Raw genomic sequence first — 21,688 nt, 5'->3', positions numbered from 1 at the left:
CTTGTGGTCCACCTCCCCGCCCCCAGCTGTCAGAAGCAGAAATGCTTCAATTCCACGTGGAAATTCAGTTTTTACTCAAAGAAAAACACTTGTTTCCTCTATATGAATAAAAAATATGCTCAGATGGCTGCAAAGGGAACTGATGAGGTTTGCATGCATGTTCATATTCAGTTCCCCTTTGTGGCTAGCAAGGCTTGAAAAACACAGGAACATGTAGGGTCAGCTCTTGCGGGGACAGAGTGGAGGGTTCCAGATATCTATGGCAAGTAGGGAGAGAAGGCAGCTAAGTAAGTCAATGTGAGTGTTATGGTCCAATGATTTGATATTTGTGATCCTGAAAAGAAAAGAAACTTTGAGTAATGAGTACAACCTAGACAGTGGGGAAGGGGGAGCCGCTCCACCCTGCTAGTTTGGTCATCTTTCTGCAGCTCTTCACTCTCTAGTGTTGGGGAGACCAGTGAATTTATCCAGCTCTCAGGGTAAAACATACTATTGGGAAGTAGCAGAATTCGATTTTTCTTCTGGTCTTACTGAAAAGCTAGATTAATATTCTGGAAACAGAAAAGAAAAGGAGAGACTATAGGAATAATACAAAGGAAGCAGCATAAATTCATGGCATATTTAATATATCTTTAAAAATGAAAAAGAGGAGCTGGGGTTTTATGGCTCAGTGCTAGAGCACTTGCCTAGCATGTGTGAGGCCTTGGATTCAATCCTCAGCACTATGTAGAAATAATTAATAAAGTAAAACAAAACATCCCATCTAAATTTATTTATTTATTTTTTTAATGGCTTTTTTTTTAGAGAGAGAGAGAGAATTTTAATATTTATTTTTCAGTTTTCGGTGGACACAACATCTTTGTTTGTATGTGGTGCTGAGGATCGAACCCAGGCCGCACGCATGCCAGGCAAGCGCACTACCACTTGAGCCACATCCCCAGCCCATCCATCTAAATTTTAAAAAAATGAAGAAGAAACAAAATAACAACAGCTCCAAGACCTAAGTGGATCATGAAGGGCATCCCTTTGTAAATACAATGTCTTTTTCTTTGAGGAATATTACTCAGGAAATAGTGGACTCTGAGGTACACATACTATATTCATCTCAAAGAAAAGAACCAATGCACTGCACTTTGAGGAAGAAATATAAGTGTTGTTAGAACTTTAAAATTACAAAAATATTAAAAATAAATGAGGTAGATTAAAAATGACCCTGAATTCTCTGCTACTCTTTTTGAATTTGGACAGATATTGAGACTTGTTTTGACCAGTAAAAATATTGTGGCCAGTGTGGTGGTGCACATCTGTAATGCCAGCAGCTTGGGAGGCTGAAGCAGGAGGATCACGAGTTCAAAGCCAGCCTCAGCAACTTAGTGAGGCCCTAAGCAACTCAGCGAGACCCTGTCTGTAAATAAAAAAAAAAAAAAAAAAAAAAATATATATATATATATATATATATAAAACAGGCTGGGGTTGTGGCTCACTGGTTAAGTGCCCCTGGGTTCAATCCCTGGCACCAAATAATAATAATCATAATTATAAAAATAAAATATTGTGGATGTTGTATGACATCTGAGCAAAGCTTTAAGAGACCTTGCAGCTGCCATTTTCCTCTCTTGGAACCCCAAGATCATCTCATCGTAAATAAATCCAGGATGAAAAATCACATAGAGAGGGATGTCCAGCTTGCCAAACCATCCAAGTAACTCTCTAGATATGTGAGTGAGGATATCTTGAACCATCAAGCCTCAGTTGAGCTGCCAGATGACTATGTTGCATGAATGATCCCAGGTGAGACTCAGAAGACAGCTTAGCTCAGAACAAACTGCAGAGTTGAGAATGAATCAAGAACTGTTTTGTTAAGCTACCAAGTCTGGGGGTGGTTTGGTATGCAGCAACAGATAAATGATGCATATAAAATGTAAATGAAGAGAATGTATGGAATGAAATTTTTAAAAAGCAACAGTGAATTTAAGAAATTTCTTTAGCAAAAAAAGGCAACGCTCCAAATTATTTTACTTGGAAGCTCACAAGCCTGTGTGTGCTTGCATGTGTGTGTGTGTGTGTGTGTGTGAGATAGATAGAGAGAGAGAGAGAGAGAAAGAGACAGACAGACATACACACACACACTAACTTTCTAAACCTTTTACGTGGTAGGGAGTAGTTCTCAACCATACTAACAAGCATATACTCCCCCTGATGGAGAGAACTGAATAATGAAACAATTAGTTTAGGGTGTTTTTTTTTTTTTTTCCTTCGCAGGGGCGCTCTACCACTGAGCCACACCCCCAACCCTTTCTAGTTTTTGAGATAGGGTCTTGCGATATTACCCAGGCTGGCCTCCAACATGAGATCCTCCTGCCTCAGCCGCACAACTTACTGAGATTACCTTCAAGCACCACTGCATCTGGCTAGGGCATCTCTTAAGATGAAGGGGTCTTCATAGGCTGACAGGAGAAAGTGACTACAGTGGAGGACAAAGGTGATTTCTCCTATGCTTTCTTCAAAAGGTGAAACATACTTTAAATTACACTTATTGTTATTATTACAAGCCTTTTAGTACTATTTGCCTTTTACAACTATATCCATCAGTTGCCATGATTTTTTAAAAAGTTAAAAACTGAAAGATGGTAATGAAAACTTTCACATACTAAAATATCAAGACTTTCTTTTTACCATCATAACTATGGTTCTGAATTTTTTTTTACCAAGGTCACTCTTGTGAGAATCACTAGTACAAAATAAAACAAAACAATCCCCAAAGGACATAGTGTATTAAAGGCAGATAAGTGGTACTGGGTTTTCATCTTAAGGACAGAAATCCATTGTCTATACAATTACTTTTATTCTATCACATTTAAATTGGTTTTCAGCTACTAAAATATAGTCTATAATTTTATTAGAGCTTAAAATTAAAACAAAAAGAAACCCTAAACTTTTCTATTGCTTTAAGTTTCCAGTTAGAATATAGTGCAATGCGGACAGCTTCTGCTGCTGATAGCAATGGGTTTATCAAGGGCCGGTGATATAGTGCCCTCTGCTGGCCAGAGCACCATGCAAGAAGTGAACCACTTACAGACTGCGTTAAAATTTAACTTCGGCATCTTTCTTCCAATTTTCTTCTACTAAATATTTCCGGAGATATGGAACTTTAGAGAACTTATTATTTCCTAGCTTCAATGCTTTCTTTGTACTTTTATTAAAACAACACATTTTACCATTTGGAGGAAGAGAAAGATGAGGCAATATGAAAATATTAGAAACTCTGATACCTATGCTTCTCTTTGAGAAATAAATAAAACAAGACTTATTTAGAGTGATGCCTTAAAATGATTGCTTCAAGTCTAACTTCTCTATCAAAGGATTACCAAGATGCAACACCAGTGAAACTGTGGATTTAGACAAGAATCATCATCAATGGATGCTAATTCCATGGTGTGGAAGGAAAACATTTCATGGAGTCTCAGAATATGACCCTCAGAATACTTATTGATTACTAAGGGAAAGGGGTACCTCTACAATGAAAGGTTGACAGGAGTTAATAAGTTTCCAGATCGAAATCTGGAAACTTGTACATAAATGAGATACATTTTTTGGGTCACTTTATCCAAAGCAACAAAACAGATTTTGTGGGTACTATCTTATACAGTGAGAGTATGTATAAAGTAGTATACAAGAACGTGGGCTCCAAGGATTGCAAGTTCAAAGCCAACCTCAGCAAAATCGAGGTACAAAGCAACTCAGTGAGACCCTGTCTCAAAATAAAATACAAAATGGGGCTGGGGATGTGGCTCAGTGTTCGAGGGCCCCTGAGTTTAATACCAGGCACCTACAACCTCTCTCCCCAACCCCCAGCCAAAAAAAAAAAAAAAGAATGTGGACTCTGAAATCAGACAATCTGGGGTTATAGTATACCAGTTTTATTACCACAGGCAAGTCATTTGTCCTGTATAGACCTAAAACTATCATCTAGAATAGGAAAGTAATAATAGCATTTATTTTAGAAATATCTTTTAAATTCAGTGGCTGTCATTTATTATTATTAATCTTTCTTTCTTCTTTTCGCCTTCCTTCCTTTTTTTCTTGTGCTGGTGATAGAACCTAGGGCCTTGTGCATGCTACGCAGGTGCTGTACATCCCGACTCCTATTACTAATTTTTAACAGTGGTTCTCAGAAAAACTGATTACTTCAATACTTGGTGCTCTGAATATGAGAAACCAAATGCAAACACTAACCCACTAACCAGTACAGGAGGAAGACCTCAGATACTCAGTTCTTCCTCATCTCTCTTTCTTTTCCCCCTTTGAATAAGGATAGAAAGTGATAAGGAACAGGGACTTAATTTTATCTAGAAGTTCAAAAGAAGTGATTGTTAATAAAATCAATGGCCATGAAACCTTGGCCCTGGAAAGAGATAGTGGAGCGATGAGAATTCGGGGCACTGATATATGGTGCTTTCTTAATGACCTTAATGCAACCCAAGTTGCTGTTTTCCAGGGTCTGATGTGATCAAATGCTTCATTTTCAGAAATCTTTACTTTGGCATTTCAAAGAACCCACAGGAAAAAAAATGATCGATTGCCTGTGTAGTTAAGCATGCCTATAATTCCAACTACTTGGGAAGCTGAGAAAGGAGGATCACATTCTAGATCAGCCTCAGCAACTTAGTGAGACCCTGTATCAAAATAAAAACATAAGGCCAAGTCCTGTGGTGCATGCCTGTAATCCCAGCAGCTCAGGAGTCTGAAGCAGGAAGATTGCAAATTCAAAGCCAGCCTCAGCAACTTAGTAATGCCCTTAGCAACTCAGTGGGACCCTCTCTGTAAATAAAATAGAAAGGGGGCTAGGGATGTGGCTCAGAGGTTGAGTGCTTCTGGGTTCAATCCCTGGTACAAATAAATAAATTAATTAAAAATATTGAAAAGGGCTGGGGATCTAGTTCAGTGGTGGAGCTTCCCAGGGTTCAGTCCCCAGTACCATAAGAACAAAACAAAAACAAAAACCGAACAAACAAAAAAACCGAGAAGAGAGAGAGAGAGAGAGAGAGAGAGAGAGAGAGAGAGAGAGAGAGAGAGAGAGAGAGAGAGAGAATGGTTGCTTCTGAAGCATGAGGTGAATTAAATTTGAGTGATTCAAAGATGCTGAAATTCAAAGACATTTTTGCCTTATCTGACCCATGGCTAAAGTTTGTCCCCTCCTCTAAGCCTACTAATTTCTCACCTTTGAGGTGAACCTAATTCTTGTGACCACTACTGAGCCCGCATAGTGTTTCTGTGCTGTGCATTCTTAGAGGACAAAGTCCAGCTAGCACATTGAGGTCTATATGAAAAGACAAAAGTCACAGTTGAAGGATAGTGAAATTTGGATCATTAGGTTCATTTATGTTTTGTCATTACACTTTTTTTCAGAAGGCTAATAAATTTTCTGTGCAATTATAAATGTCTAAACTCTGCTGTTTTTAGTGGTACTTGAGATAAATGCTCCCACTGCTTATTGAGAAATCAGCTCTAGCTAGCAAGCAGAGGTCCTTTTTCTGCACCCTAGGTGGGACGCCCATGATTAGAGCTGCCTGTAGCAGGTGAGGGCCTGAGAGCAGTGCAACTGGAAACAGGGTTGTGGCCAGACACCACATCCTGAAGACAGCAAGGGGCTGACAAACCTTGAACAAACCACAGGTTTGAGTAACCAGGTTGTGCCTCATTCCTCCTTAAGGCAAACACTGGCTTGAATGTGCATTGAACTGGACAAGACTTTCCACTGACCTCTTTTTACAAAAATCATCATCATTACCTTGTGATGTTTGAATGTGGATAAAATTAGGCAGGTCTTCTTTTTTTTTGGCGGTGGGGTGGGTGGGTGGGGTACTGGGGATTGAATTTAGGGGCACTTGACCGCTGAGCCACATCCCCAGCTCTATTTTGTATTTTATTTTCAGACAGGACTGCACTGTTGCTGAGGCTGGCTTTGAACTCGTGATCCTCCTGCCTCAGTCTCCTGAGTCGCTGAGAATACAGGTGTGCGCCACTGTGTCCAGCCAGGTCTTCTCTTCTTGCACAAAAGTGTTCCAATGCCCTGAGCTCCTGATTGGTCAGACAGAATATTTACAAAGCCAAGTGCAGCCAATTTAGACAGAAGCTCAGATAGCCTAAAAATAACTTTTGAGTTGAAACACAAAGGTTCAAAACTGTCCTATGTTCTCTGGTTTCTGACTCTGAAGGAAACTGATAAGGGCTCCTAATTCTAAACCCCCAAAACTGTGGTGACTCAGGAAAGCGTTCATGTACCCTTGCTGTTTGTATACAGCCCACCAAAATGAATGATGACGTGCCTGCCCTTTAGGCCACTGTCACCGAACCACACTCCAAAGGAATTCTGGGGCCTGATTAAATATTACAGTTAATACTCACACAAGTATCAAGGAAACTTAGCACAAGTCAGGACTTGAACTGTAGGAAACACTTCAGGAGGCAGAGTGTGAGGGTCAGAGCAGAACACTTAGGAGATAAGTATTTGGCAGGTGATATAGGAAGTAATTCGAACTGAGGCAAGAGTGTTCAGACTCTTACAACACAAGTAGAACTTCAAAGAGAAGAAGGATGGGAAAGATGAAGAAGAACTAAAGAAAACTCCCACTGATCTGAATAGGAAACTCCCAAGGGGCCACTTTTTACAGAGACCCTGCAAAATACTTTATTATTCTTGACATTTCAAGTAATATTTTTGTTAGTCTTGTATTTCCTGGTACTTCATTCCTTTTCTATCAGATACAACAATATTTCCCGATTTCTTAGGAAAATGTAAATAAAACTTTTTTTTTTTTTTAAATTTCAATTAGGAACACAAAATCCCTTAAATCATGAAGAATTTATACCGATGTTGCTGGATGACAAGTTAGCTTAATGAAGCTCAGGGCTTTCAAAGAGTGAAAAACAAAATGGCCTTTATTTCTTCTATAGTCAATTTCTGCTGCCTCAGAGTCTAGAACAGGAAACTCTGCCTGAATAAAATTAAAAGTACTTGAAACTGAATCCTGGTTTACTTCTCCTAAGTATCATAAGGTGCCATTATGGACCTGCAAGGAAAGCCAGTAATTTTTGCTTTCCAAGGCAGAGAAAGAGGTTATTTGACAGCTACCTGACTAGTTGTGTCTACCTTCCCCAAGCTACTTAACCTTTCCAGCCTCCATCACCCACCTCCAGGGCTCTTAACTGTAAGATCCCTGGCTCACAGTGGTCTCTCACCAGGTGTTCTCTTCTTGTTCCTCCTTTTGCTTTCACAAAGCCTTTCGGAATCACTTTGACTCACTGTTTCCTCCCTAGAAAGGGCAGCATTTGAAGTCTGTATCACACATCACATATGAATCTAAATTCGTGGCTTGCTTGTGGAATCTCGTTCAAATTTCCAGAAATCCTAAATTATTCCATGGCGAACAGACTGCTTTCTGTGACCTCCACATGCCATTGAGAACACAGAAGAAACACTGATGAATATTTGTTGAGTGAATTGCACTGTTTAAGAAAAATAGAGAGCACTAAAAATCAAGATTCTTAAGGAGGTAACAGCTCTTGGGAGCTGTCCTTGGCAGAGTCATTCCCTCCCCCCACTCCATCCCTGCCCCTTCCTTATTCCCTTTGTCTGGCATTCTAAATTGGAAAGAAAAGCAGCAGTTAAATCATTGAGATGTTAACTGCTACTTAACCTTTCTTGAGATTTACAAAACCCAAAATATTTGGTGATCTTCAGTGAATGAGGAACACCCTTCCTGATTCTTTGATTCTATGCATCAACTAACACAAAACATAAATTGTTGTGATGTTAAACTTGAAAAAAGTAATATGTTTGTAACTAGCCCCAGGAGGTCAAGGTCTATTGTGACATTCCAGTCAGAGGGAGTGAGGGAAGGAGACACAAGCCCAAGAAGACACAAGCTCAGCCACCCCACCTCCACCTGCCTGCTTTGTAAAAGCCTACCTGCCCATTGTCCCACTACATTTGCATTCCCTCCTTACAAAAGCCCTTTTATGTACCCTAGATGGAGCTTTCAGCAAGGTAACCCCATCAGGGCTGGCTTCAATAAAACCGATTTCCTTTCCACCAACTCCCACCTCCCAAGTCTATAGACAATGAACTGACAGACCTGGGTATGGTAACAAGAACTGGCAAAACTTATACCTATTCAGGTGCTTTAGTTCAATAAACGATCTGCCAACAGTTCTGACTTTGGTTCAATGACTGCTCACATCTGTGGTAGATGTTAAGATGATCATCTTAACATGATCATTATCTACTGATATTTACTCTTCCTGCAACGAATCAGGTCTGGCTCTGGGTGACTAACAGAACATTGCAAAAGTGACAAGTGTTGACTTCGGAGATGTTTGTTTCTCCGGGTGTTTCTCAAGACTAAATAAGAATTGCAGATAAAGCAAATAGCAGGAAGTCTGGCTCCTAGAAAGCTCTTCTGAAATATGACACTTTATGGTGGTGATGTGAAAGAGGCTCTAGTAGCAGTGAGATGTGAATTTAGGATAAAGAGAAGCCCTGAATCTTAAAGGAAACACCCGGAAGCCATTGAGATGTAAATCTTGAGATGTAAATCTTGAACAACAGGCCCCAGGCCTATGCACTTGTGAAATGAGGGAGAAATACCAAGTGCAGGAAAACTGGCGGCTCCATCCTGGATCCACCTCCTGTATGGCCCCTGATATGCCCTTCCATAAATATTGGACCCCACCCCCTCCCCCAAGCCCAAATCCTGGCTGCTCCTCTGGAGACAGCTCATATTCTTGAATGCGTTATCTACCTTCCTAAATAAACTCTGTCTCGGCCTTTATCTGGCTCCTGCTGAAGAACCCCGCTGCTACTGAGTTGAGTTCCCTCTCTCCACTGGGAAGCCTTGGGACCCTTCTCTGGAGACATCTCTTCTCTGGAGACATTTCTTCTCTTGAGACTGTAGCTGGTGAGTGGATATGAGGCGGGAGGGAAGGAGAGGAATCCAGGAAGAGCCCTAGGTTTTTGGCTTGAATGACGGAAGGAGCCCGTGGTTGTGTATCATACACTGAGTTTTTGGGACAATGGAGGAAGAAACAAGGGCACCCTGGCCCCCTGCCAAAGATTCTTAAGCTCCAACTGGAAATATTAAAACGATCTTTTATTAATCACTGAGAAACTACATTCCATTTCCATTCTTTTCTAAATTACTTCAAGCTGCATTTTTTTTTTAACTTTGATGGTGTTAGGAATTGAACCCAGGCACACAGCTCTACCATTGAGCTACACCCTTAGCAACACCAGCTTTTGCTCTAAGTGATTCCTTCCAGGAACATGAGAAATTGCTGAAGTAAAAATTATGGGAATTCTAGAAACCAAATTTCTGCAGTCAATAGCCATGTACCCTGGATGAATCACTACTTTTTTTTTTTTTTTTTGTACCAGGATGGAACCCTGGGACACTCAACCACTGAACGACATCCCCAGCCCTATTTTTTTTTTTTTTGGTATTTTATTTAGAGACAGGGTTTCACAGAGTTGCTGAGGCTGGCTTTGAACTCTCAATCCTCCTGCTTCCACCTCCCAAGCTGCTAGGATTACAGGCCTGTGCCACCGCGCCCGCCTAACTACTCTTAATTAAATGATGGCAAGCATTGCAAAGATGCCCAGCATCAGGACAGACTCCCGAAACTTCAGAGAGTTTTCACTTTTGCTTTAGAAAAAAATATTAGCAAACATCAGAGGGAATTTATGCAATAGACATGAAATAAGGTTTAAGTGTTGGGGGTTATGAGAAGTGGCAGAGTGCTTCTATTAATTTTAAATGATTTACTAATAACTAAAGTGTTCAGACTTGATAAAATTAGATTTCTGTTCTCTGTTCTCCTTTTCAGACTCCCACTGGTTTAACTACCATAGGAAGATAGTGCTTGAGGCAAGTCTGACTCCCCAGCTGTACACGCTAGGCTTTCATTTGGTTAGTAGTTCACCGACTGACTAAAAATATCATATATAAAATTGGTCTCATAATTCTTTATGTTGTAACTATTCATTTGATCTGAGGCCCACTTGCCACTTCGCAGGATTCTCCAAATTCATTGCAAATGCTCCAAATAACATACTGAACCCAAAGCCCAAGGTGCAGTCTGTACTGACAGGGAGCCTCTCTGCGCCTCAGCTTCTTCAACCTTAAAACGAAAGATTTCAACTCAGACATGGTTATAAAATTCTAGCTCAGTTCTATGATGCTTGATTCTGGCAAGCTCCTCTTAAGAAAACTTGGAGTGTGTTTGCCTCTATTCTCAGTACAGCAAATAAGCCACCCAGAAGGGATATTACAGATAAGTTTATGAACACATTTGTACTAATATTTTATTGGGTTCCCTCTATCACTGTGTCACATAAAATTAAGTAGCTATGGGGAATTACACCTTTGAACTTAACTGCAGCCAATCATGCTTCATAAAGCTGAGGTGTAAGTAGTTCATGAAATAATCATAAGGAAGTAATATATCTACATATATATATATTGCACATCAACTTCCTCTCACTACAGAAATAGAGAAATGAGGGCTTTTTTTGAGGAGGTGGCTGCTACATTTACCGTAACTATTGAATTTCTTCAATGCTCAGTTTAATTTCCTTTTTCCCCCCACTGTAGCTGGTGTCAAGCAAGAATCTATTTACATTGACTAAGGATACTGGAAGCGTGAAGATCAGAGAGTTGTAAGTCTGAAATTTGCATCACGACCTTGAACCATATAACCTTAATTGGCATAAACAGACAGGTAAGGGTAATTATTTATTAATTATAGCTTATAAATTTGTTTTATAAGAACTCTAACAGGTATAAACTGTTTACACTTTGAAAAACTTATCATTAGGAAAGGTAATGAGTGTATTTATGTAGATAAATATTAGTAATGAATTGTAGAACTTACTTTTTTCATTTGTCAAATCAGTAGACACAATGTCTACACGAGTAACAGGCATTCGACTGAGGCAAATGCCGACTTGACATTTTCAGGAAAGCAATTCTGTATCTGTAACATGTCATTTTGACTCTATTTAAATGTAATAGTATTTCCCAAAATTTGAAAACAATTTAGCTAGTAGCTTTAAAAATCAATTTTAAAGGACAGGTACACAGGAGACACAAATTTGTGAACTAAACATTGTGAACTAATTATCCTTTGCTACCTTGAGGTTCCTGCAGAGACTCGCATCATCTGTCCTATGAAGCTAGCTTCTGCCAGAGTCTTTTACCTTCCTTTTGTTCAGGAGCATTTGCTATTGATATTCATAGTGAGGCACCTTTGCTTTTGCTGTTTTTAGTATGTTTTGTATTATCCACACAAGGCAGGGGCTGGTGTTTTTCTTTAATATCATCATGAAAGGAAGCTCCATTCCTTATGGAAAATCAAAATCTACTTTGAGCAGATAAATTTTTCTTAAGAAATAAACTGGCTCACTTCATTCTCTATTTGACTGATTTTTAAATCAGTGAAGTTACAGATTAGGTTTTATATAACTGCATCTACACTGCAATTCTCCAGATACAAACTCATTCTGAAGCATATGGACTGTTTTCTAAATAAAAAACACAACAAAATAAATTAAATGATGAAAACAGTGGTAGGTAGGCATTAATTAAGGGTCTCAGTGTTTGAACCTACTCTGCACAGCTCTTAAATTTTTGTCTTTGAGTGCGGATTGTGTGGCTTAAAAAGTCATTTTGAAATTATGATATCATATTTGGAAAAAATGCCTAGTTTTGTAAAAATTGACATAATTTTAAAGCATAATTTTAAAGATGCAGAAAATTAATAAAACCATGATCTGAAGAGGGGTACAGACTAAAAAAGCCCTGAGGGGCTGAGGGCTGAGACTGGTGTATGGTAAAATTTTCATGCTTATCAAAATAGAACGCAATGTTTTTGTTTTGTTTTTTAAAAAATTGAGAAACCCTGCTGTAGACTGTGAAAGAGAATGTGGTGCCCCAAAAGCAATGGTGAAAAACAGAGAAATGTGGCACATTCTAAACAGAGATCATGATTTTTATTTGGCCAGAATCCAGTAACTTGTCTTTGTTATTATTGCCTAAAGAAAATAAGGAAATAAGGAGAAAAGTAAGAATGAAAATGGGCTTGTCACTCTTTAGCACTTCATGTGTACTCTGCAAGAAAGATTAAAAATAACACTTCCAAAAGCAAAAAACTACCTGCGTTTATCCTGTGATTAGAACAGCATATCCTCCAAACAAATTTAAAACTCTGAAGAACCCAGATACTAATTTACACATGAGGACACATGAGGGCACTCTAGTCAACAAGCACAGCAACTACAATTCTGACATAATTTTAAAGTCAATTTCTTACTGAAGTATGGCAGTTTAGCATTAACTAGTTGAAATGAGAAATTACTGATGCCCTTGGGCAATGATCCTCGGATTTTGGAGTCTATCCTTGGTCGCTATGATTTTCTTTTTAAAATTCAGGTTCTTAGTTTTTGTTGATGAGGAATTGAATTTACTTCTGAACTGTGAAAAGGGTCTCTTTATAGTACTGGATTATAGAGAAGTGCTTTAACCTAGCCAGGAAAACTATTTGCATGTAACTAATATATTTTAAAAAAACAGTCTTATCTTTTTGGTACTAGGGATTGAACTCAGGGGCGTTTACCACTGAGCTACACCCTCAGGCCTTTTCTGAGATGGTCTCTCATAAATTGCAGAGGCTGGCCTTAGACTTGTGATCCTCCTGCCTTGGCCTCCCCAGTCACTGGGATTACAAACTGTGCACTGCTGAGCCCAGCTTATCTCTTCTTAAATGTGGAACAAAATACTTTGGTAATACCTTCCTTTGACCAGCATGTATTGTTGCATTTACCTTAATTTTTTTAAAATTACATTTCTAGGCAAAATGTGTCATCACTTACTTATACATTGCTTTATGATCTAAGAACTGTAAATTCTGTCAAAGTCAGGTGATAAATCTCAGGCATTTATATCCTTGCATCAAATTTTGTTTTTTTAGACAAAAGCACTATCCATCATAATAAGAACACTCCATTTGTATTTCAACTGGACAATTGTGATTAGAAAAGGTAAGAAGCAAGCCATCTGCACGTTCTTTTTCCATCCAATATATTTTGTAACTATTGCTTTTTTTATGATCTGGCTTACATTCTATCCATAATTTGAATATTAAATATCTGCAATTCTGTTCTAGCTCCTGTGACAAATTCCAAAAAATCTGATATAAATGAGGAACAATTCAACATGCATTCAACCATCTATGATCTCTTCCACGGCTTTGCCAATCACTTATACCTTGCTTTGTATTGTTGGTCTCTTTGGAAACTCACTTTCTCAGTGGGTGTTTTTAACAAAAATAGGCAAGAAAACATCAACGCACATCTACCTGGCACATCTCGTGACTGCAAACTTACTTGTGTGTGGTGCCATGCCTTTCATGGGTATCTATTTCCTGAAAGGTTACCAATGGGAATATCACTCTGCACAATGCATAGTGGTCAACTTTCTGGGAACGCTGTCCATGCATGTGAGTATGTTTGTCAGCCTCTTAATTTTATGTTGGATTGCCATAAGCCGCTATGCTACCTTAATAAAAAAGGATTCCATGCAAGGACCTACATCCTGTTATGAGAAAATATTTTATGGCCATTTATTGAAAAAATTTCGTCAGCCCAACTTTGCCAGAAAACTGTGCATTTATATATGGGGAGTTGTCCTGGGCATAATAATTCCCGTTATCATATACTATTCAGTTGTGGAGGCTACGGAAGGAGGAGAGAGCCTGTGCTACAATCCACAGATGGAACTAGGAGCCATGATCTCTCAGATTGCAGGCCTTATTGGAACCACGTTTATTGGATTTTCCTTTTTAGTAGTACTCACGTCATACTACTCTTTTGTCAATCATCTGAGAAAAGTAAGGACCTGTACATCCATTGTGGAGAAAGATCTGACTTACAGTTCTGTGAAAAGACATCTTTTGGTTATCCAGATTCTACTCATAATTTGCTTTCTTCCATATAGTATTTTTAAACCCATTTTTTTTGTTCTGCACCAGAAAGGGGACTGCCAGCAATTGAATTATTTAATAGAAATAAAAAACGTCCTCACTTGTCTTGCTTCAGCCAGAAGTAGTACAGACCCCATTATATTTCTTCTATTAGATAAAACATTCAAGAAGATACTATATAATCTCTTTACAAAATCGAATTCACCGCATATACAACCATATGGTTGACTTCTGGATGGAAAATGCCATGAAACAGGAAGTATTCATGTGACTCTGTTAGGGACACTAACCTAAATGATTAACATGTCATAGCTTGGTTGATGGCAGGCACCAAGAAAGCCTCTCTGTTTTTTAAAAATAAGTAAATATATCCATAAAACTCGATTTCAAGTACTATTTATGCTGAAAGTTGAGATGGCAGAGATTTTAAGAGGTGAAAGTCAAACACACTGAAAGGATACCACTGTATATAAAACCAACCAACCAACCATTTTCTGTTTGACCTCTATTGTGGATCTTCTGTTCAGAACACAGTATTTCATGACTGTAGGATAAAGAAGCAAATGGTTTATGGATGTCTGCTTTATATGAAGAATACAGGAGTCCACCTTAGAATGCAAAGGTTAGCATTTGTTTGTTGGTAACATAAAAAACTTTAGGAATGAGTACAAGAAAAAAAAATCAAATAAGAAATGTCCTCACTTAAGTCCTATCAAAGTGCATGAATAATATAGTATAAAAATCCAAGGTTTTATAAACACTTTTTATTTGAAATTATTTGACTCATATTACTGGGAGAGGCAATATTCATTGAGCAGATATTACAAATATGCTTAAATATTTGGATTAGGCTTTGTCAAAATAAAAAGCTAAAATAATGTCATATGCCCATTTTCGTCACTTGTGTATTTTCCTCTATATCTAATATAAAAATGTTACTAATGATTGGACTGGGATTGTGGCTCATCAGTAGAGTGCTTGCCTAGCACGGGTGTGACCCGGGTGCGACCTGGGTGCAATTCTCAGCACCACATAGATTCTCTCTCTCTTTAAAAAAAGTACCTGGCACGTAGATATGTTCAATTAATTTTGTAAAGTGAATGTATGATAAAGCAGTTAAAAAGATTGGTCCCTAATTCAGACTCCCTGGGTTCAATCCTGGTTCCATATCTTATTTAGCTGGACAATCTTAAGCAAATTACTTACCCTTTTTACATGTTAATTTCTTCATTTGTAGATCAGAAAAATACTACCTTATTCATAGGTAGTATTTTAAATCAGATAATGTTGCTTGGCACTTGCTATGTGCCAGGTACTTTGCTTACATGCTTAACGTATTATTTTAATCATCACAACCATAAAGTATGCCAATTTACTTGCTGATGAAAAAACTGAAGTGCATAGTTAAGTAAGCCCTGATTTGAGTAAGCATTTCTTAATGGTCATTTCTTTCTTCCATGTAAATCTAGTCAGTAAGACAAATGATGGTGACTGCATTCTGTTATCATATACATTATAATTTTAAAAAAAGTAAATGTGTTTGGATTAAAAGCATCTTTGGAGTTATAATCAGTTTTCTATTTATCCTCCCACTGTACTTGCATTCTCTTTTTCTGATAAGAAGCAAACGAAAACAGTTGAACAAATTCACCCATTAACTGTAACTTACTACTTTGTTAGAAACTGCTTCAAGATTAACTTTTTTCTCCACATGGTAATTCCTTCAGTGATCAAGGAGAAGTTTAAAGTAAGTTCACATGATACTTCCAAGTCTTTAATTTCATGTTGTGTTTTGTTCCTGAATTACAACTGTAGAAACAATTCACTGTATAGATTCTCTAAGAGCCATGTTTAAAATCATTAGAGGTGGTTCTGACACTTTTGTGTGATTTTCATTAAAAACCAATACTAAAAAAGTAAATATTTGTTTTCCTTTTTATTTCAGTGTTTAACTGAGAGATTAAAATGTTCAGAGAAAAGTCTGAACACATTCCAGCTTTCAGTATTTAACAGAATGTATCTAGTCTTTTATAGTAGCCATCGGATTTCTGGTTCAGTAATTTTCAGAGACAGAGAAGACCTGGAAATCCTAAGTGTATGCTGGCTGTAAATGGAGGTGTCCATTCTAGTGACTTTCTAGACATGTGAATCAGAATAACTCAAAGACCACCACAAAAGTTCCTGAGATGCCCAGATTTTTCCACAGTTATAATAAGCAATAAGAGGAACTGAGATGATTAGTAATTTTCATCTGACACTATACTATATTAAATTTCATTGTACTTAGGAGTTTAAAAAATACGTAGTTTCTAAAAATAATTTTAAAAAATCACTTTATAATAAAAGATGTTATCAAAGTAGAGTTTCCTGGGCTGGGGCTGTAGCTCAGTGGTAGAGGGCTTGCTGAGCACACGTGAGGCACTGGGTTTGATCCTCAGCACTACATAAAAAACAAAGGCATTCTGTCCATCTACAACTAGAAGAAAGTTAAAAAAAAACAAAAAAAACCCAGTTTCCTACATTTAAAAAGGCAGCAAAAACGGTGTGCACAATTTCTCTGAGTTACTTATTCTTTTCATTGGTCCTTTTTAGTTATACATGACAGATTCCATGAGCTATCTTATTCTAATTAGGACTGCATTGTGGATGTACACAATGGTGGGATTCACTTAGTATTTCAAATTATTCATTCTGATAGAAAATGCCATGTATTGAACTATATACTGAGCTTACATATTATAATCATTTTTTATTTTGAAGTTTTTATGATCATGTTTATCTTTATACCACAGATGCTTCCCTAAACAGCAGATTGTAAACCACGTTGAGTTTTTTTTTGTTGTTGTTTAAATGGAATTGAAAAATTGGCTATTTAATGTCATAAAAAATCCTTTTCTAAATTTACTCCAATTTTAAAGTTTGGATTTCAGAAAAATGATATTTTTAACTTATTTGTGAGTTGTAGTCAACCAAAATTTGGGATTTCAGAAATCCTGAATTTTGACTTACAGGTCAACAGGATTTTCTTTTAAGTAGGAAACAGACATGACATGTTTATTTCCCTTTTCATTCTTCCTATATACATACTCTCATTAAAGCAGATTTCAAACTATTAATCAGGAACACAAACCATTAAGACTATATAAACAAAATTCAGGATGACTACCCAACCTGGAAGTGAGTTTGTCCTCTGTGGGTGGAAGAGGAAGATGGTCCGGTGGAAGCTGTTATAAGTAAACATGTGAAGACCAGGGAAAGACAAGCTTGCTGGCAAATCATAAAAGGAACACAAAAGGAACATTGGTAATTTGTTAAGCATTTCAATTATGCAGCGTAATGCTTGGGACCTTCCTCTGATGGTCCCCAAATTCCAATGGAATTGATATCATTGGAGAGAGTTCCTATAGCTAGAAAGGTTTTACACCTGGCAGAAAAACCTCTTTGGCCACATGACACCACCCATGGTTCAGAAGAGAAGCAGTGAAAGGAGCCATTTCTAACAAGAAAAACATTTATCCCTTTCCCCCCATAAATCAAGGAGTTTTGGTATTTAGAAGGGTAGATGGGAGGATAAAAAGCATACATAGGAGTTAGAGATGCAAGATAAATATTAAAACTGTATTCAAACCGAAAGTGCACATCATATTCAACAATCTTACAGAAGCAATGCCTGAGAATTAACAGTGTGCTTTTGTTTTCAAACCCAGGGCCTTGTGCATGCAAGGCAAGCACTCTACCAACTGAGCTATTTCCCCAGCCCCAACAGTGTGCTGCTTATCATAAGGAATATTAAGTTTGGGTTATAATGAGAAAAATTTATTTTATAATAATATGAAGGACTTTGGGGAGTCATGGTCACAGATATCAACGAAATGTCAGCAACCAAAGGCAAGAGGAAGGACTACTTTAAGAAATCCACAATGCTGTGGCAAGCAGTGTTATATGATGAACAGGCATTTATAAGTCAGGCCATCAGAAGGTGAAAGGAGAACTGAGACCAGAAGGGGAGCAAAGGGCAGCCAGGCGTGTTGACACATGTTGTGAGGAAAACCATTTATAGGAAGCATACCCAGAAACAATTGGGCGGGAGGCCTCTGGCTAGTGCTTCCACAGTTCTGAAACTAAAAACTGAGCACCTAAACCTTCTGGGCATAGGCCCCATTCAAAATAGAAAGCAGTGTAGCAAGCAGTTGTGCTCCCAGAGGAGCTGCTTCACTTCAACTTCAGTTATTAAAACTGTACCTGAGTAGGTCAGAGTGACAGAAAGGCTTACGGAATGCTGAAGTTCTGCACATCCAGGTGGTGCCTTGAGGGGCTGCCTGCAAGAGTTAGGAGAGCCCAGAGAATTCCACAAACTGTGTGCTTAGCAGAGCCAGCAAAGGCAGGCAAGGAGCCAGCAGATGCATTTAGTTGGACGACTGTGCAAATTTTCTCCAAAGTTCTTTTAATTTAGGGATGAGAGGAAGAAAATAAAAACATAATGGAAATTTTCTCATCCTTTCACAAGAAAAAAAAAGAATTAAGGGAAGAAGATGACAGAAAAAAATGGAAATTTGCATGCATGCCTTAATTAGTGTCTGAGAAATATTATGACAATGGGTCTTAACCAGGGGCAATTTTGTGCCCCAGAGAACATTTGGCATGGTCTGAAGACTTATTCAGTTGTCACAACTGAGAGAAGATGCTATTGGCTTGGATGCTGAGAAGTTTTGCTACAAGGATAACCTTTCACTATAAGTGTCTGGTCCCAAATGTCACTAGTGTGGCTGTTGGGAGAACTTGTGTTATGATGACATGCCTCCCTGAATTTCAAAGAATTGTACCATTACTTTTTGTTGTATGTGGTACTGGAGATTGAACCCAGGGGAGCTTTACCATGGAACCACATCCACAGCCCTCTTAATTTTTTTAAAAATTTATTTTGAGACAGGATTTCACTGAGTAGCTTAGTCTATCCTTGAACTTGTGATTCTCTTGCCTCAGCCTCCGGAGTCTCTGGAATATAAAGGCATACACCACCATACCTGGCTTATCATTATTTTTAATGCAATTTCATGTGAAATTGCTTCTCCAAGCAAGCAGGTTCCATTACAGGTCACCTGGTCTGTACACTCAAATCTTTTTTTTTTTTTTAATTTTTTTGTACACTCAAATCTAACAATCCTTTTTAGACTCAAGTATGATGATTTCAAAAAGAAATGCCCAAGTAAAGAAAAAAGTACTATTAATCAATATAATGGTGGTACCTTTGAGAAACTGCATGCTTTTAACTCTTATGGTAAGAATTATGAGCATGGGAAAGAGAAATGCATTGTTAGGAAAGGTTTACAATGACCACTATGTGGGAATGCCTCCATAACCAGGTCCTCAATCAAACTAAGTTTACCTAAATTACCCAAGTCATATTAGTAAATCCTGTTGACACAATTTTTGAGATATATCTGGAATATAATTGCTTTTTTTTGTTTAAACCACTTCCACTGCTGCCTCTCTGGTCTAAGTTGGCTTGGGGAGGGATGCAGGGTGGAGGGGGAGGTTTGTGGCCTGTCTCTTTACTCTCCCCTTTGTTCATTTTGCCCCAGCTATACCTGCTCCTTGCTGTTCCTCTGCTGGGTTACTTGAGTTCGTGTCTTGGCACCTTTGCACTGGCTGTATCCTTACCTAGAACATTCTTGTCTTAGATATCAGCTCAGTCCCTCCCTTGCCTCCTTCAAGTCCTTGCTCAGATGGCATATTGTCCCTATTCTAACACTCCCTGGCCTTGTGGCCCCTCTTTTTGTTTCCCTGAGTCCTTTTCATATTCTAGCCTACCCTATAGTTTCCTTATTTGTGCTTATTGATTGTTGTCTTGGGCTGGGAGTGTAGCTCCAGGGTAGAGGCCTTGTTTAGCACATGTGAGGCCCCAGACTTGATCCCCAGCACTGCAAAACCCCAAACAAACAAACAGTGATTATTGTCTCTTCTGAACTAGAATGTCAGTTCCAGAAGGGCAGTGATTTTTGTCTGCTTTGTTCATTGATTAATTTCCAACTCCTAGGACAGTACCTGCCACACAGCAGGCTGTCAGTAAATATCTTTTAGATGAATGTCTTAAGAAAATACACCAAAATTCAACATTGCTGATTAAGTAAATTGTGAGTATTCCATTTACCTATGCAAAATGTATAGATTCCAGGTACTGAAATATCAAGAATATCAACATTAATATGCACTCTGTGTTGAGTCTCCCTGCTGACTTAAAAAAAGGTGTTTCTTATTAATTTGCAGTTTGAGAATGACTTCTTTTTCCTTCCTCAGCAGGATTCTGGGTATTTCCTAAAAATTATTTGGCATGTACTTTAGAAATAATAAACTAATCCAATATAATCCAATGCAAACCTGAGGTCTTTGCACACACTGTTCCTTCTCTATGAAATGTCCTCTTGTCTCCATGTAACAACCCCATGACTCAAGACCAGGCTTCAACATGACCTCCTCCATGAAATCCCTCTACCTTGTATAAGAATTATTTGTTTTCCTGTTTATAAAGATGACCACCAACAAGTTCTTCTGTTTTTGTGTATATCCGCACTACTCCAAACAAAAGATGAAAGCAGTGGAAGAAGAGGGTCAGTGAGGGAGGAGGAGAGAAGAAGCGGAAGTACTAGGGACTGAACTGGAGCACATTATATTCCATGCATGTATGATTAAGTCAAAAAGAATCCAAGTATTATGTACCACTACAATGTACTAATAAAGACATTTTAAAAAGATGAATCTATTTTTCCTCCCCTTGAACCCAGGTTAGCCTTATGATCATTTTGGGGGAAGGGGGATTGAACCCAGGGGTGCTCTACCACTAAGCTGCATTCCCAGTCCTTTCTTTCTTTCGTTTTGAGACAGAGTTTTGCCAAGTTGCTCTGGGCCTTGCTAAGTTGCTGAGGCTGGCCTCAAGCTTGCAATCCTCTTGCCTCAGCCTCCATAGTTACTGGGATTACATGTGTGTGCTACTGCATTTGGTACTTGATGACCTTTTTTACGACTGATAGGATTAATTGAATGCAGAGGATGTGACACAGTACAAATTCCAGATCCAGGTTTCAAGAAGCCTGGCAACTTTCCTTTTTGCTCTTTTGGAGCCCTGAGCCACTCTCCTGCTGGAGAAGGGGCCATGTGGAAAGAGTAAGAGAACTCACTGAATGAGAGACAATGAAGAGGGCCTGTCTAGCTCCCCCGTTGTTCTAGTCTGCTCAGCTGAGATGCCAGAAAACTGAGGGAAGCCTGTGTGGAAACTAGCCACGCTGCCTTAGCCAATGGGTAACAGAACTAAGCTGTCCCCACCGAACTCTGCCCAAACTGCAGAACCATGAGTAGATAATGACAGTTGTTGTTTCAAGTCACTAAATTTTGGTATGTGTTGATCTACAGTAGTTGATGAAAGATACACTACCTTATCTCCTTCCCGAGACCATAATCCTTTTAGGTCTCCAAGCACAATATTCTGCATGAAGTAGGCGCTCAAATATTTGTTGAATAAATAAGTCAGAATATAAATTAGAAGGAGAAGTCAAATATAACTACTTTTGGATTTTATTTGGTTTGGAGTTGTCATTATAGCAAATATCATGGCTAATCAAAAGCTGACTATGTTATTGAAAGTATTCCAGTGGCG

General features: G+C 38.4%; 2 protein-coding genes across 20 annotated transcripts in view; one reads left to right on the top strand and one right to left on the bottom strand.

Moving 5' to 3' along the window:
* Positions 1-21,688, bottom strand: part of Cask (calcium/calmodulin dependent serine protein kinase) — a 349,377-nt gene that overhangs the window by 155,285 nt on the left and 172,404 nt on the right. The window lies entirely within an intron of this gene.
* Gpr82 (G protein-coupled receptor 82) lies at positions 13,029-15,877 on the top strand. Its single transcript, XM_040275662.2, has 2 exons — positions 13,029-13,096; positions 13,222-15,877. The coding sequence occupies exon 2, from the start codon at positions 13,255-13,257 to the stop codon at positions 14,263-14,265; it is 1,011 nt and encodes a 336-aa protein (XP_040131596.1). The 5' UTR covers positions 13,029-13,096; positions 13,222-13,254; the 3' UTR covers positions 14,266-15,877.

The sequence above is a fragment of the Ictidomys tridecemlineatus genome, chromosome X, assembly GCF_052094955.1.
Source record: "Ictidomys tridecemlineatus isolate mIctTri1 chromosome X, mIctTri1.hap1, whole genome shotgun sequence".
NCBI lineage: Eukaryota > Metazoa > Chordata > Mammalia > Rodentia > Sciuridae > Ictidomys > Ictidomys tridecemlineatus.
This window is presented reverse-complemented; position numbering and strand designations above follow the sequence as displayed.

What these genes read in the sequence shown, in the direction of transcription:
- Gpr82 (XM_040275662.2), top strand. Translation starts at nt 13,255, where the DNA reads ATGAGGAACAATTCAACATGCATTCAACCATCTATGATCTCTTCCACG.